The sequence below is a fragment of the Bos indicus x Bos taurus genome, chromosome 25 (genome assembly GCF_003369695.1).
Source record: "Bos indicus x Bos taurus breed Angus x Brahman F1 hybrid chromosome 25, Bos_hybrid_MaternalHap_v2.0, whole genome shotgun sequence".
Classification (NCBI taxonomy): Eukaryota; Metazoa; Chordata; class Mammalia; order Artiodactyla; family Bovidae; genus Bos; species Bos indicus x Bos taurus.
In genome coordinates this window covers 1433123-1448982 of record NC_040100.1, presented here as the reverse complement: position 1 = coordinate 1448982, position 15860 = coordinate 1433123, and the positions used below count along the sequence as shown (strand labels likewise).

General features: G+C 63.5%; 1 protein-coding gene across 3 annotated transcripts in view; it reads left to right on the top strand.

The window, feature by feature from the left end:
• MAD1L1 (mitotic arrest deficient 1 like 1) overlaps window positions 1–15860 on the top strand; it is a 245331-nt gene that overhangs the window by 112646 nt on the left and 116825 nt on the right. For all 3 annotated transcript variants that reach the window (XM_027527258.1, XM_027527259.1, XM_027527257.1), the window contains one exon: window positions 856–1000. In XM_027527258.1, coding sequence (XP_027383059.1) covers window positions 856–1000 — 145 coding nt within the window. The remainder of the gene's footprint in view (window positions 1–855; window positions 1001–15860) is intronic.

Genomic DNA, 15860 nt, shown 5'->3' with positions numbered 1-15860 from the left:
GGTAAACGTTTTAAGTCGCAGCTTATGACGTAATCCTGATAAAACCTCCAAAGGAAAGAACAGGGGCTTCTCTGGTGGTTCAGTGGTGACTCCATGCCTGTGGTGCGAAGGCTGTGGGTTTGATCCCTGGTCGGGGAAGTTGCCCCCCACGCCCGCGCCCCCCCCCGCCCCCACCATGCCGCATAGCATGGCTAAAAAAAAAACAGTTTTGGAAAGCGGTTTTCTCTACTTGGAGTGGCGTGAGCTTTGTGTCCGCACGGTGCTCCTGCCCCGCCCTATGCCCCTGGGGCTGGTGCCTCCCTGTCCCATGGTGGCGTGCCTCCCGGGAGCTCCCCTGGTAGCTGTCCCCTCACAGAGCACGGGGGTGTCTGTGTGCGGGCACCTCTGATGTAGGTGGGACGGGACAGGGCTCTGAAAGTCCGAGTGGGAACAGGCCAGGGTGGAGGACGGTCCCGCAGGCTGTGAAGGACGGGGGCATTTTGAGGGGCGTGCTGGGCTTCGGGCCTGCGGCCGCCCACCCTGATCTGTGGTTGGGGGCAGCTCAAGGCCCCCAGGTCCGCCCCGCTGGAGCTCTGCATTATCCGGGGGTGGAAGGGGCTCCTGCGGGCCTGTGGGAAGTGCTCCAGGCTGGCCTGGCTCTTTCAGAGGTGCCTCAGCCCGCAGCCGGCGATCTTCCCCGCTGCGCGTGACGTGTTCTGGGGTCACCCTGGGCCCCGTTTGAATCCTGAGTCTCCTGAAAGGCTCCAAGTAGCTGTTCAGAAGTGGGGGGCGGGCTGGGCGCACGTGCGGCTCTGTCTCGGGGCTGAGTGACGCGTGGGCGCTGGGCCTGACCCCTCTGCCCTTCTGCTCCTGCAGTGCCCGGGAGCTGGAGAAGGCCCGACTGCAGCTCCAGGACGAGGTCCGCCAGCTCGGTGGCCAGCTGCTGGAGGAGAGGAAGCGGCGCGAGACGCACGAGGCCCTGGCGCGGCGGCTGCAGAAGAGAGTCCTGCTGCTGACGAAGGTACGAGCGGCCCCCAAGGCCCCGCGTCCACAGCCCCAGGCCAGCGGCTCCCGAAGCCCCGTGTCTACCCGCCCAGGCCAGCGGCTCGGGGCCCCCCGCGTCCTCAGCCCCAGGCCAACGGCCCCCGGCCGGCCCCCGTGTCCACCCTTCCAGGCCAGCGGCCCCCGGCCGGCCCCTGCGTCCACCCTTCCAGGCCAGCGGCCCCCGGCCGGCCCCTGCGTCCACACTCAGTCGTCTCTCCAGGCCTCCTCTGGCCTGGTCTCGGCCACGCGGTGCATTCTCAGCCCCCAGCAGTGTGTCTTGCTGCTGGAGTGGGTAGCCGCCCACGGAGCCGCCTGGACGCCGCGGCTCAGGCGGGCCAGCTCCCCGCCCCTAGGAGGCGCCTTGCGTGCGGCCGCCCTGTCTTGGCCCTGCCTCTCCAGGAGGCTGTGAGACGCTGACCCGGAAGCCCCGCTGCTCCTCTCCTCCTCCTGAGGGCCTCGCCTGCTGACCGGGGGCTGGCCATCAGCCCCGAGCCGCTGGCTCCTCACGCGGGTCAGCCTCCCTCCGTCCCCGGGCAGGCCCAGCCTCTCCTTCCTTCAGAGCCCAGTGAGCAGAGGCTGGCATGCACTGTGGGCCGGGGTCTCCAACTGTGCTGAGCCCGGGGCTTCTGAAGTCTGCCTTGATAAGCAGAGCTTGCTGGAGCGTGAATTAAGGTTTTTGTGTGAGAGAGCGTAATTTAAGACATTGCCGTGGATGCTGAAATTTCAGAAGACGAGGCAGGAAAAAGCCAGAATCTGTCCTGAGATGCTCTCGTGGGGGGTGGGTGGGAGCGTCCAGCTGCTGGCAGGCTGATGCTGAGGGGCTGGGCGGGCCCCCCCCGGAAGGTGGCAGTTCTCCTGGGACGCACCAGGAGCTGGTACTACGTGTGACAACCGTGTGTTCTTGACGGTTTGATAAACACCCGGGACCTCCTGGTCGAGTCAGCTGGAGGAAGCCTGCTGTCTCACGGCCTGTGCCCTGTGGGTGTGCCCTGCTGTGAGTGTCGGGCGCAGCCTGTCCCACCAGCGACCTAGCAGGTGCCCCTCAGGGGAGACCCTCAGCCGCTGCCTCCGGGGCGAAGCGGGCCAGCCCCCCGGCCGGGGCGGCCACACTCAGTCACATAGGCTGGCTCCCTAGGCCCCTCCCCTCCGTCTCCTGTGTCTCTTCTGTGTCCTGGTGTCAGCGCTGTGGGACATGCCCATGATACAGGCGTGTGGTTGGCCCTACGGAGGCTACGGTCCCGGGGACAGACGGGCAGGGCTGACACCCCCTTGTGCCCGCAAACGTGACAGATGCAGAGCTCGTCTTGGCTCCAGAGGAGTTTCGAAGGTGCTGAGGGTGGAGCTGAGCCCCAGGACTTTGACGTTGGTGGAAGGAGCGTGGAGAACCGGGCCTCCTGGGCGGGGAGCCCCAGCGTGGACAGCAGGAAGCCGCCACGGTTCCAGACAAGACAATGGAAAGAACAGGGCAACCGAGGCCCACCAGACATCGCTGACCCACACCCAGCCCGAGGGTGCAGGCCGTGCGAGGGCCTGGAGGGGAGGCAGGCGGAGCTCAGGGCCAGGGCCCTGCCGGGGCCACCGATGCCAGGACCCGACATCCGGGCCGGAGGCTGTGTGTGGTCCCTGACGCGCGAAATGCGGAGCTCCCCCCCGGTGACGAGTGGGAGACCGTCCTGTGACCGAAGGAGCACTGCTGTCTCACTGGATCTCTGTCCTCAGCCAGAGGTCTAGGCCGGATGACCCTGGCCCGCTCCGAGTGCTCCGCGGTGCTCCACACGGAAGTCACTCAGCCGGCCTGGTGGTTCTCACCGGGATGGTGCGCGCGGGGGCGCTGGGAAGACTCCAGAAAGACAGGATGGAGGTTCCTGAAGGTTCAGAAATGGAACCACCGTGCGACTCAGCGGTCCCAGCTCTGGGCGTTTGTCCACAGGAGACAGAAGCAGCGTCTCACAGAGACCTCCGCACCCCTCGTATGTCGCAGCGCTGTTCCTGAAGCCCGGAGGACCCCTCAAGGGACGGACACTCCTCAGCCGTCAGAAAGGAGATCCTGCCGTCTGCCACAGTGTGGCCGCACCTGCGGTCGTTACGCTGACGAGAAGACTCAGACAGAAATGGTCTTCCTGAGGGTGGGGTCTAAGGAAGCTGAGCTTATAAAAGAAGCCGGGTTGGAGGCTGCCGAGGCAGGGGTCGGGTGGGAGGGATGGGGGAAAGTGGTCAGGAGGACAGATAAATGGTGGTGGGGGGTGGACACAGGGCGAGGCCCGCCCCCTGCCTGTCCGCCCCCCGGGGCTCTGGGCTGCCCGTGCCGCAGGGCAGAAGGCGTGTGCCTCCCGGGTGGGCGGCCCTCCGGCCTCAGCTGCCTGTGGCCCCGGAGGAGCCCCTTCAGGCTTTGGGAGGAGTCCCCCTGTGGGCCTGCGCGGGCCCTCCTGGGGTGTTAAGGGCCGGTCCACTTCCTCGAGGTGCTCGGAGGTTCCAGCTCATCCTCGGAGTCACAGCCTGTGAGGCTGTCTGGGAGGGTGCAGCCCCTGACCGTCCGCAGGGGACACAGCCTGGCTGCTTGGAGAGCCCACAGCTGTCCCCGCACAGGGCCCATCAGCCCCGCCCGTGTCGTCCACCCCTGGTGCCCACGATGCCCCATGAGTGAGCGTCCCGGGACTGGATCAGCGGCCTGGAGGCCTTCCATCAGGGCTGCCTCGGCTGCGGGCGTGGACCCCCACTCGGGGCACGGGGCCAGGGGGCACCTGCTTGGCAGGGCTGCATGTCCACTGGTGCCTCTACACTCGTGTGCTCCTGCTTGGCTTCCGTCTCGGGCACTTTCTGTCCTTGAGAGTCACTGCTCCTGGCTCCCAGGGCAGGAAATTTCCACTCTTCTCTCCCCGGCTCAGCAGGTTGGAAGGCAGCAGTGCGTTCTGGCCTAATTCAGCCCGGCCTGGCCCGCTGCGCTCACGGGCGTAGCTCTGAGAGGCGTATTGATTGCCTGGCACTGACGGATGGCTTACACTGCCGGTCACTCGGAGGCGTGTTTGTGAGGGGTCGATACGGTCGCCCGCGCGGCCCAGGTCCAGCACACAGGATCCATTCTGCCAGCCGCGTGATTAAGCCGTTCGTCAGGCCAGTCTGCGGAGGGCGGCCAGCCTGCCACCTCCGGCTCGGTGCCGGGTGCGTCGCCCCCGCCCGCGTGGCCCCATGGGTTCACACACGGCTCCCTCGTGGTCTGCGAGCTTCCTCCTCGGGGCACCTCCGGCGTGGCAGCTGTCTGGCCTTGAGGTGTGGGTTGCTTATGTTTCCCTGTCGTTCTTGGGGAGGCGCCCCCACCCTCTGGGGGCTCCCAGCCCGGCCCTGGGCGGGTGTGGGAGTGCACTGTCCCGCCCTCTGCTGGGCACTGGGCCAAGCCCTCCAAGGGGCGCCCGCTCCCGCGAGCCGTCGAGGGGGCTGCTTCTATGCTTGACATTTCGGAGTACAGTGCTTGGAGGGCGTGATTTTATTTTGAGACCTTATTAAGCTTCTCCAGTCTAAGGGTTTAATTGTTACTGATAGCTAAGAGTGTAATTACCTTGGTGAAATACCGTGACTATTTTAAGCAATTGAAAACTGGCTTCCAGAACTGGGTGAACACAAACCATTTTCCTATTTGAAATGCGCTATTTCCAGCGTGCCCCTAATACTCCACAATATGGCTACAGAACCCTATTTATAGACTTTAAGCAGTGAAAGCTAACTTTTCGCATGAAATGTTAAAAAATGAAAGTAAACTCCCCCCTTCTCCCCAACCCCGGTTCCCTGGGGGCGCGGCCTTTGGAGGGGGACAGCGGTCACTGCAGGCTGGCTCTCTCGGCGTGGTCTGGGGTGATGACGTCCACCTCGTGGGTCCTCACCCTTGCTGCTTGAGAAACAGACGACAGAAGGCGAGGCAGAAAGTGCTGGGCCCCCCAGGAGAGGCCGGGGCTCCTCTCGCCTTGTGTGCAGATGAAGTTGTGCTGGAGGAGACTCGGGAGCAAGGTGGGCGCCCTTCCTGGGCTGGGGGAGCCGTGTCACTAGGGGGTCCCTGAGGATGGGACGCCCCCTTCGCCCAGGGGTCCATGCTGTGCCCAGGGGGCTCTGTCCAGCCTCCTGGTCCTTTTCCGACCGAGGGGCTCGGCTTGGGTATCGGCGTTGGTATAAGGTTATTTATCTTGTGTAAATGCAGCTCTTTCTGTTCCTCATATTCACTTGGTGTCTTAGAGAAGAGCGGGCGTTACGTAGGAACCGTGTAAGGCGGGGCTTGTCTAGCTGCTGCCGCGGGTCAGCAGTCAGCGGCTCTGCAGAGGGAGGTTCAGGCTTGGGCAGGGGCCGGGCACGACTCCGCGGTCCCCAGAGCCTGCTGGTGCTCGCCCGCGACGCGAGAGTAGCCTGCTGGCGGGAGTCTGCACTCCTTCCTGATTTCAGGCAGCGCAGCCCCGCGGGCGAGGGCACAGCTCCGGCTCCGTGCTCAAGTCCAGCGTACAGTTCCAGGCTCCGTGCACTGCGCAGTCTGGGCATGTGTGTGTGTGTGTGTGTGTGTGTGTGTGTGTGTGTGTGTGTGTGTGTGTGTGTGAGAGATCAGAAGGAGGGAGACCGTGGGGATTTCCAGGTTTTTCTGAGTTTCCTGGAGGTGATCCGGGCAGGTGGTCCTAACAGCTGTGTCCCCGGTGGGGGCAGGCTGAGGGCTGGCCTCTTCTCTGTGGACGCCCTGCCAGTGACTGGAGAGCCCTGGCCCGGCCACTCTGGTTGAGTCATGCTGAGTACAGAGGCACCACCTTGTTTGTGAGACCCTGCAGCCTAGGGAGGTGGGCACATCGGTGTCCCATCGGTGAAGGGTCTGCTCCTGCCTTGCCTGCCCTGTTCTGAGGTTTTCGACGGTTGTGTCTGCGGTGAGTCGAGGGGGATCTTTGGTGGGAGACGTGTGGCAGGCCCCTCTCCTGGGCCTGCTGACTCCCAAGTGAGCAGGACCATCTGGTGATGAGCAGGCGGCGTCGTCTTCCTGGGCCACCTGCTTCTGTCTCGTCACCTCGACATTGGTGCTTTGTGGGGGGCGACGGACTGATCTTTGCCTATCAGAGCCGTGGAGACATGCCCCTGCTTCAGTGTTCTAACCTCTTACACGTGGATGTGACGTGCAACACGGCTTGATTTTGGGTGTGAGCGAAGCAGGCTGCTGCTGCTGCTGCTGCTGCTAAGTCACTTCAGTCGTGTCCGACTCTTTGCGGCCCCATGGTCTGCAGCCCACCAGGCTCCCCTGTCCCTGGGATTCTCCAGGCAAGAACACTGGAGTGGGTTGCCATTTCCTTCTCCAATGCATGAAAGTGAGAAGTGAAAGGGAAGTCGCTCAGTCGTGTCCAACTCTTCATGACCCCGTGGACTGCAGCCCACCAGGCTCCTCCGCCCGTGGGATTTTCCAGGCAAGAGGACTGGGCGAAGCAGGCAACAAGGCGGTTTTCCCCGTTGCGAGTGTCGTTACTCCAGCACCGTTTCTGGAACGACCCTTCGTCCCCCGTGTGCGGTCTGGTTGCCTGAGTTGCCGGCCTGTGGTGGCCGACGGGCAGCTGAGCTTCTGCAGCTGGTCCCACCTGTCCTCTGCCAGCGCCACCGTCTTCACTGCGGCGACTCGGTGGGGCTCTGATACCTGGCGGTAAGCTCCAGAGGGATTACCGCTCTTGTCTCCGGCTCATCCTGGTTCCTTCGCTCGTCCTTATATGTTTCGGAGTCACTTTGTCAGTTTACACACACAGAGTCTGCTGGGGAATGGTTGGGATTACAGCAAATTTACAAAGAGTTTGTACATCAGTTTGGGGATAGGCAGCCCCTTAGCATCATTTCATCTTCTCAACCAGAGCGTTGGCCGTCCGTCCCTTATTTGGGTCTTCCTCACGCTCTTGGTGGTGTTTGCCAGTTTCTATGGTGGCGGTCTCGCTCCCTGTTAGGTACCCTCCCCGGCACGGGTTTCCTGTACGGCAATGCTGCCTCTCAGGGTGGTCCTCCACTGTGTGCGGCCCCCCGGGCCCCCAGGTGGGAGCAGCCCCCCAGGAAGCCGCCCCCTCTGCACCGTCCTCGCGCCTGTGCGTTCTCGCGCCCGACCCAGCGCTGCAGCCTCGGGAGCAGGGCGGGACGCGGGGCTCCTGGCGCCCGGGTCTCCGTCGGGCCTCAGGAAGCCCCGGTAGCTCACCGGCACAGGCCGCCCGTGCGCCGTCTGTCTTTGTAGACAGTCTTTGTTGGATTATGGAAGTCCCCGTCGAGCGGTCGTTTTCTAAGCGCTTTTATCACCAGTGCCTACCCCGTGAATTTTGATGTGGGTTATTTTTATTTTCCTGTTCAAAATATTTTCTCACATCCTCTCTCGATTTGTAAAGGCCGACCTTCAGGCGAGGTTTGCACATTCCAAGCTCACAGCGTAGCAGATGGGAAGGCTGGAAGGGGATTGAAAGGGCCCAGGCTCGCTCACTCTGCCCTTTGCTGAAGCGCAGGTTCTTGGGGGTGGCTGCCATGAGCTGGGTGGGCAGGCTCAGCGCTGGGGTCTCCCTCGGGTTGGGGTAGAGCAGGCAGGCAAAGCTCGATGAAGCCAGGGCACAGCGCCCAGGAGAGGAGACGTGCTGGAGCCTGCTGGTGGGTCCGTTTCACGACCGTTAGAAAGAACACAGTGTAGACCCCCAGGAAGTCGTGACAACAGGGGAGAGGTGCACGTCACCAGCTTCCTGGGGCTGCGGGGCGGTGACATCGCAGATGGATCCAGTGCAGCGGCAGGCCCAGGACTGATGTTCACGCAGTGTGTGCTTGTGTGAGTGTGTGCATGTGTGTGTGCGAGTGAGCACGTGCATGTAGGTGAGAGTGTGTGTGATGCTGTTGTCCTCACAGAAGCCCTCCTCAGGACTCGCTGCCACCATGAAGGCCTCCTTAGGCTGCAGCTTAGCCCCCGGCCTTCCATCCCCAGCCCTAATCTAGGCTCCACCTCTGGGAATTTGGCATTCCCAGGACACTGTGTAACAGCAGTCGTCGAGTCTGTGCCGTAAACTGCGGATGATCAACATGGCGTAGCTTTATCTTTTAGAGTGGCTTAGGTTTTCAAAGTGAGGTAGGCAAGAGAGTTCCCGTGTCTTCCGCCGCCCGAGGCAGCCCTCCTGATGGCTCCATGCGCTGTGAGCGGCCCGCGGTCCCGCTGGGAAGCTCTGCGCTCCGTGAGCTGAGGCCCGCAGCCCACGCCCGGGTAGCCCTGTGCCAGGCCCAGTGGCTCTGGCCGGAGCTCGCTGCCGGTGCGCCCACCGCAGGGCGCTGCTCTCTGCTGCCTCGTCCCTGGACCCCAGCACTCCCGCTGTCTCCGTCGTTGCGGTTTCCCCAGAGGCCGTGCAGCTGGAGTCTCACAGTGTCACCTCTCAGACTGGCCTCAGTCAGTGGTGAGCGTTCAGGAGCCTCGGTATCCTCTCTTGGCTTGATAGCTCCCTTCTTTTTATCACTGAGTAAAATCCACTATCTAGATGGATCTGCTTGTTTACCCCTCACTTACTGGACGTCTCGCTTGCGTTTCTGAAGGCTTTCGTGTGGGCCTGAGTTTTCACCGTCAGTACCGGAGCCGTGTGGAGAGTGTTTGGCTGTGAGTGCGTTTGGTCCCAGCGCATCCTGCAGGCGTGGTGGGCCCCTGCCGCGTGTGGCTTTCATGCATCGTGTCTTCTCCCCTTTCGAGGGAGCCCTGGAGGCAGGGGTGTTTCCGTGTTGCTATTGAGGGCCCTGAGACTCGGGGCAGGCAGGCGGCGTTGCGGCCGGGAGCAGTGGGCTCTGCTCTGGTCCCCGCCTGGCCCTCGGCAGTGGCCGCTGGCACCTTCAGCATCTCAGGTTCTGTTTCCATCACGCCTGTGCGCGGAGCCAGCGGGGCCTGGGCTGCGGCGCTCAGGGGCCCCCTTCCACTTTCCCGTGAATGGTAAGGGGCCAGCGAGGACTCGGGGGCTGTGTGGTGTGAGCAGGCCTGATAAGCACCGCCCGGCCCCCTAGGCATCTGCGGGGCCCTCAGCAGCAGCTGCCCTGTTGCCTGCACGCCCCCGAGGCGGGGACCTGCCCTGCAGCTGCCCCAACTGGCCGGGCCTGAGCACTGCCTGTGGCTACCGCCCTTGGCTCACGCCGAGGCCTCCCGCCTGGGAGAAGAGCTGAGCACGTCTGTTTCTCGTGCCAAAGAGCAGAAAGGCCACCAGCCGCTTCGGATCACACGTCTCCATGCTTCTCTCACACCCGTCCTCGGCCTTGACAAGCTTCCTAATCTTATTAGAAGGGTTTCTCTCCTGTGCCTCCTCTTCTAATGCTGGGAATTCTTGGTTTGGGGAGCACAGGAGGAAATACTTAAGAAGCTCAGAACCTGCTCCGTCTTCTGAGAAGCAGAATCCTCTTTGTGTCTCTGGCGTGCTCTTTGCCGCCCACCGAGGCTTGGATCAGGGGTGCCGTGCCCCTTCCCCGCTTCTACCTCAGGAAACTGCAGTCTGAGTGGGGCCGGGATGCTGGCGGGATGGAGGTGGTGGCTTGGGTTGGTGGCTCTGGCAGGGCAGGGCTCCTCTGGACCCCGTCCCCTGCCCTCTGCCCATGACCCTGTCCCCAGTTAGGGGGGGTCCCGGGACTGGGGCATGGCTGTCCTGCCTGGGCGTCTGAATGCCGCTCTGCTCCCCGACAACAGTCTGCACCTGGGGCTGGCCTTCCCCTGAGGCCCCCTGGGCCTGGCTGCCCGAGGACCGGGTCACGCTCTCCGCCCAGGAAGGGCGCGGCGCAGCGGAGCTCGCCTGCTTCACGTTCAGGCTCAGGTTCAGTCTCTGCTCTCTTCCGAGTGCCGCCCCCTGAATGCTTTTCCCGGCCCCCAGACGAGCCCCGCGGAGGGCCATGAGCGCCAGCCAGCCCCAGCTGAGCAGGACCCTCTCGGCTCCAGAATTTAATTTCACGTGTTAAGATATTGTCCTTTCAGGCTACCTTTCCAGGCTGACGTTTCTAGTATATCCATTTAAGTAAGAAGTCCACCTCTTTTGTTATGGGAAAATGCCATTTGCAGAGTTATTAGAAAGCCAATCTTGTCGGCAGTATTATTGCATTATCCCACCGAGGGGGCAGCTGGACTGGGTCGTGGCAGGAAAAAACTCCAAAGAGAAAAGCAATTTTAGGAAATATAATGAAATCAAAACAAAATGCCTTTCATCTCTCTCCAGTTTGAAGATGTTTATTAAGATAGATTTGTGGTCGCGTGGGAGAGGGGTGCTCTGGGTGGGCGGGGGGCCTCCGTGGCCTCCCTTTGAGAGCCCCGTCCTGCAGGCCGCGGGCCGTCCGGCTCCATGTCGCTGTGCTGAGGGAGCACGGCTCCCTGCCCCACCGTGCTGACCCAGGTGCCCGGGGCTCTGCAAGCCGCAGGCTCTGCAGCAGGCATGGTCCCCGGGGGACCGCACCCTGGGCTCGCCTGGCCTCTGGAGGCAGCCCTGGCGGGTGTGACCCGGAGCCCTGCTGGACGCTCCATGGACACTCCCAGCCCAGCGCAGCACCTGCCCCCAGCCTGCTCCCTGGGGAGGGGCGAGCGGCTCGGTTTGCAGGAGTGCCGGCCTGTGACCCCGTGCCGTGAGGAGGATGCACGGCTGAGCCAGGATGGCCTTAGGTGGGACTCCGGTCACACTCGGCTTTGGTCGCAGGCCCCGCCCCCATCTGTTTGTGGGACTAGGAGGGCTTGCAGTCCCTGCCGCTGCTCCTGTCTGGCCGGCAGTGCCGCACGGGCGAGGGGCTGGGAAGATGCCCTCCTGCCGCCCCCGTGCCCACCTCTGTCCCTCCCGAGAGGGCAGGGCCTCTGCCCTCGGGTGCCCCAGCAGTGGGCACACAGCGCACACGTGGGACCTGGCTGGCGCCCAGAATCTCGGCTCAGCGTTAAGTCCCTCGTGTGACAGACGAGGAGGCCACTCGACCGGAGCCCCAGGGGACGAGGGGCAGCGTTGCGGCCGGCCGTGGCCTCCTCCCACTTCTCACTGTGCGAGGGGGTCTCTCTATCGCCTCCCACACCCCCCAGGCAGCCCCCACACCCCTCCGGGCTGCCATTGTGCAGGGAGTGGGACCGCCTAAGTGCATCCAGTGAGATCTGCTGTGACTTAAAAGCCCGGGTGCTAATTGCTCCCCCAACAGTGAAGGTGAGCAGAGCAGCTCCGGGCAGATGGGGGCGGGGGAGGGTGAGCGTGGCCGGGCAGGTGTCCCGGGGCTGGAGGCCAGAGCCCCAAGGATGTCAGTGCGTGGGTGGCGTCCCTCTGACTGTGTGAGCCCTGCCCCTCCCCGCGCCCCTCGCCCGTCCTCCCCCGGGGCTCCTCCCACGGCCCCTCCTGGCTGGCTTGCAGCCTTGCTACAACCGTCACAGCCTGTGCGCCAAGCCCATGTTAAAAGCACCTGTGTGACCCATAGTGATGCCGCGTTCAATAATCAAGTGTGAGTACGTTCATTTTTAAATTAAAAAATAAAGTGACGTGAAGACTAGCACGAGTAGAATTCCCACGGTTTCCCCCTCCCTGAGTTGCACTGCGCGCCCCTGGGTCCCGGCCCCTGTGGTCACGCTGGAGGGTGCTCCGGCTGGGGGAGGTGCCTGGCCGCGGGCGTCGCTGCTTCTGCTTGGACATCTCACGCAGCGGAGCCAGAGGTGTTGGCGGTCCACACTCCTGTCCCCTGGGCCGGGCCCTCGCTGAGCTCGGCGCCCGTGGGGCACGGGGCTTGGCCTGTGCCTCCGCTCACACGGCGTGCAGGGCCAGTCAGGCAGGAACCAGAGTGCTCCGCAGCCCGGCCTCGCTCCTCGGTGCCTCTGTGCCGCCTGCGAGGCTCCGGTTCCCCGAGGACTCCCGTCCTTTGAGGGTCCTGAAGACAGTTTCCAGCACTGAGTTTTCTGCGGAGCCCCGCACACTCACTCACCGTGTCCCTGTGCCCGTCTGCCTGTTCACGGCTCTGGGAGATCCCGCGGGACGGGGGTACCCCACGGGCGGGACCTGTAGAGGTGAGCTTGCAAGTGCTGGACGGGCCCTGTTACTCCGGTCTTGCTGTTTATTCCTGGGTCTTGGTGTGGACCTTGTGTTTCTAACCTACTGTGATAAAATCTGCTGTCAGTTTATTGAGCCTCTGGCTCTTTCTTAAACGTGACCCCGAGCGTGGCACCTCTGTCTCCATTTCCTCACCGGCCAGAAGGCCGTGTTCTTCGCTCTGCCTCCCCGGCGCCCCCATCTCAGGCCCTCGGCAGGGGGCGTCTCCAGGGCAGGGCTCTGGCTGCGAGGGGGGCCGCCTGCCACGCGGCCTGGGTGCCCTCCCGGCCAGGAGGGTCTGCAGCCTGGGAGGACACGGCTGTCCTGTGTATACTTCAGATCTCCCTTGTTGTGGAGACCTGTTCTCCTTTTAATTCAATTTCGAAGAAATCCAAATCTTTGAATAACCTTCATCCTGAAAGGAAAGGAAGTTGGCTGCAGGTGAAAATTGATGGTCATGCTCAAAGACATGGTTCCCTGCCAGGCAGCCTCTCGAGGCTGCTGCTAAAAATAGCCACGTGCCTCGCCGGGGGCATTTGACTTGTCGCCAGGCCGCTCCGGGTGATTATCGCAGGCGCTGCAGGTGCCCGCAGCGCCCTCAGCCGTTCCAGCCCGGGCATGTTCGCCCTCGGCTTGCGGAGGCCTGACGGCTCCTTCCCTGCCCGCTCTGGGTCATCCGGGTTCTGCTGCCAGGCTGTGAATGCGGAGGGACCACGTAGCGCCTTCCCCCCGTGAGGCTCCCGGGGTCCTCTGTCTGGGCCTGGGCCCTCCCGTCACTGTCATCGGCTCCCGGCTCCTCGCCCCTCTGGGCTGCCCCCATCAGGCAAGGTGCCGGTCCCGGCTCTCTCTGGGCTCACCCCGACGTGGGCCTGGCCGCGCGGCTCACCGAGAGCTATAGCAGGGCAGGAGGCGGCGGTCCCGCAGGGTGTCCAGGGAGAGGGTGTGCCTGGTCCTGACGGGGCCCTGCTGCACCCGGTCCGGCCTGTGCTGGGCTCTGTGGCAGCCCTTCTGCAGCAGGCCCCGACTACTGCCGTGGAAGCCTGCTTTTCCTCACCAGACTCTTGAGGGGCTTGGAGACCCAGCAGCTGCGCCTGCAGTGGGCACTGCCCTATGCGCCTGGGCGGGGAGGCTTCGCTCCACGCTCTGTTCTGGGGAAGAGGAGCCTGGGACTGCGGCTCAGAAGACAGCTGGAACCTGAGCTCTGTCCTTCTGGTACCCTCTGCTTCTCACAGCAGGACCCCCCACCTTTAACCTTCTCTTCCTCTCCAGGAGGCCGAGGTGGGGGGCCTGCCCCAGAGACTGATTATGGGAGCCAGTGCTTTGAAAGTATGTTTTACCTGTAAACCAACATTCACAAAAGCGTGGCAGTGAGTTCACCAGACGCTGACAGTGGGTTCTGCTATCGTGACATTGGGTTCCTGAGAACTACCTGGCTGCCAGTTACCCACACCACTCCAGCACCTCACTGGTGACGCAGTGCAAGGGCGGGAAGAACCTGGGGATGACGGTAGTGCAGTTCCACACGTGACCAGTGATTGAGAAACGGACAGAGACCACAGTGAACGCAGCACGTGGCCTAGACGCGACCCGCGAGGGCGGGGTGCGTGTGGGTGGGCCGGCTTCCTACCCGGGGTCTGCGCCCTGCAGGCCAGCCCCTGCCGGTTCGTCCGCAGTGCTGGAGAAGCCCGCACCTTCGGGCCTCACCCCGGGCTGGGAGACAGGCGTCTGTCCCCGCGTCGTGTTTATCTTCCTGGGAACGTCTGCCCTTGCCTGGTGCAGGGCCTGGGGCGAGCAGGCGTTTGGTGCCTGCTGAATCATCTTGTTACCTAGTTTTCATTAACTTTTACCGTCTAAGGATCATCTTTGAAAGTCGTGGAAACTCTACGAGCTAGAATTTGCAGGTTCCTTCTTTGTGGAAGAGGAGTCTTAGCTGGGGAAAGTTGAGGAGTTGCAGTGGGGGGGGTAGGTCGTGTCCAGGCAGGTGTGTCCGGCTCCGCACAGAGCCCCCGCCCCCACCCTTAGGTCATAGCCCCCTCATGTCTGGGAGGGTGGGCCTCTGAGCATGTGGGTTCTTGCACATGTGAGTCTGTGCGTGTGTGCAGGCGTGTATGTGTGCGTGTGACTGCACGTGTGAGTCTGTGTGTTTTCATTCTGGAAAGCTGGTTGAGTGCAGTTAGGCTGCTTTTCCCACGAGACCCCCTGGAACATGAGGCCAGCCTGGCCACTGTGATGGTGCTGGACAGCGGTAAGATGGACTCTGCGTTTACAGACCCGGGGTGTGCTCAGCCCAGAGGTATTAAATACCATCCATCATCAAATGAAAAACAGTCAGATGCAGGGAGCATGGTTTGGAGTCTGTATTCTTTTGGTTAATTTCGCCCATAAAGACCCAAACTGCCGCCCATGAAATGCCGTGGAGGGGAGGAAGAGCTTCCCGAGCAGAGCCGCCCACAGCAGGCTTGCGGGGTTCCTCCTGCAGAGTTCCTCATCACCGTGGTGGACGGTGTGTTCGTGGTGTGAACACAGCGTTACGCACTCTGCACAGGCTCCTGTGGCTGTGGCCGGGGTGGGCGCGTCTTTGGGTCCCTTTCCGGAGCTCTGGTGTGTGCTCTGCTGGAGGTCATTTCCAGCTTTGCACGGGGTCTGGAGAGTGGGGGGCCAGGGACTCGAGGAGGGGTTGGCAGCAGGCTGCCCGCCCAGGAGGGTGGGGTGTGGTGAGAGAAGCGCTGCAGCTCCTCTGGGGCTGGGGACCCTCTTGCCAGTGTCCCTCAGCGTGGCTGAGGCTCAGTGTCCCCACCTGTGAAGGGGGTGCCTGAGGGCGAGGGCCTGGGAATCGCAGCGAGCAGCAGGCCCGGCTGGAGGGGAGCCTGCCCGCTCCCAGCCCCTCCCTGTGCTGCAGGGGGTGGGTTGGGGCGCCAGAGGATGAACGCTCACTGCTCCACGTCCATCTCATGCTCCCCACGCTGGGAGCCTGAGGCCCGGGACAGGCCTGGGGCCACCCGGTGTCGCCAGGAACTAGCCTCCGCGAGGCGTCTGCTGGGACGGAGCCAGTCCGTGGAGGGATCTGCTGGACCCCGTCCGGCCGTGCCCCCAGCGTGCTCCTCCCATCTGCACCGGGCGTGTCTCGGGGCTTCCTTGCAGCAGACGGGGCCTGTCCCTCCCCGGTGCAGGCCAGGGGACGAGCTCTGTGTCTGGACGGCTCTGCCGGGAGCAGGGACTGTGCAGGGGTGGCCGCGTTGCCTTGTGGCCGCTGCTCCTGGCCATGCTGCCGGTGACGATGTGCACAGGCGCCGTCGGAGGCCTGGGTTCGAGTTTGGACTCAGCCAGCCGTGGGGCCGGGGCAGACGCTCCCCTTGAGAGGCACAGCTCAGCACCCGCGCCACCCCAGCCTGGCTTTCTTTGCCCCTTGTGGTGGGCACAGGCCATGCTCTTCACACGATGGAGGTGTTTGCAGGCCTCCCTTCTGCGCATCTTCCCAGTTTCCTGGAGCAGTGAGCTTCGTGCCTGCCTCCCCCACCTCCACCCCCGCCTCGCTCGAGGGAGCTCGGTGAGCTAGAGCAGCGGGGCGGAGGCCTGACCCACCCAACCCCACCCACCCAACCCGGCCCTGACCTCCCCCACCCCCCACCCCGCGGTCTGCACTGCTGCCTCGCCCTCCCGGCTCTGTGAGGGGTAGCCTGGGGTGCGTGCCCGTCTCTTCTGGGCCTGTCTTGGGTTTTGAAAGCACCGTCCCAGTGTGTCTGTGGCCCAGCCGCCTCCTTCCAACACAGGCCCCGGTGGCTTCCCAGGCATCTCGCCCCTGTGGGGCCAACCCTGAGTGCCTGTGGG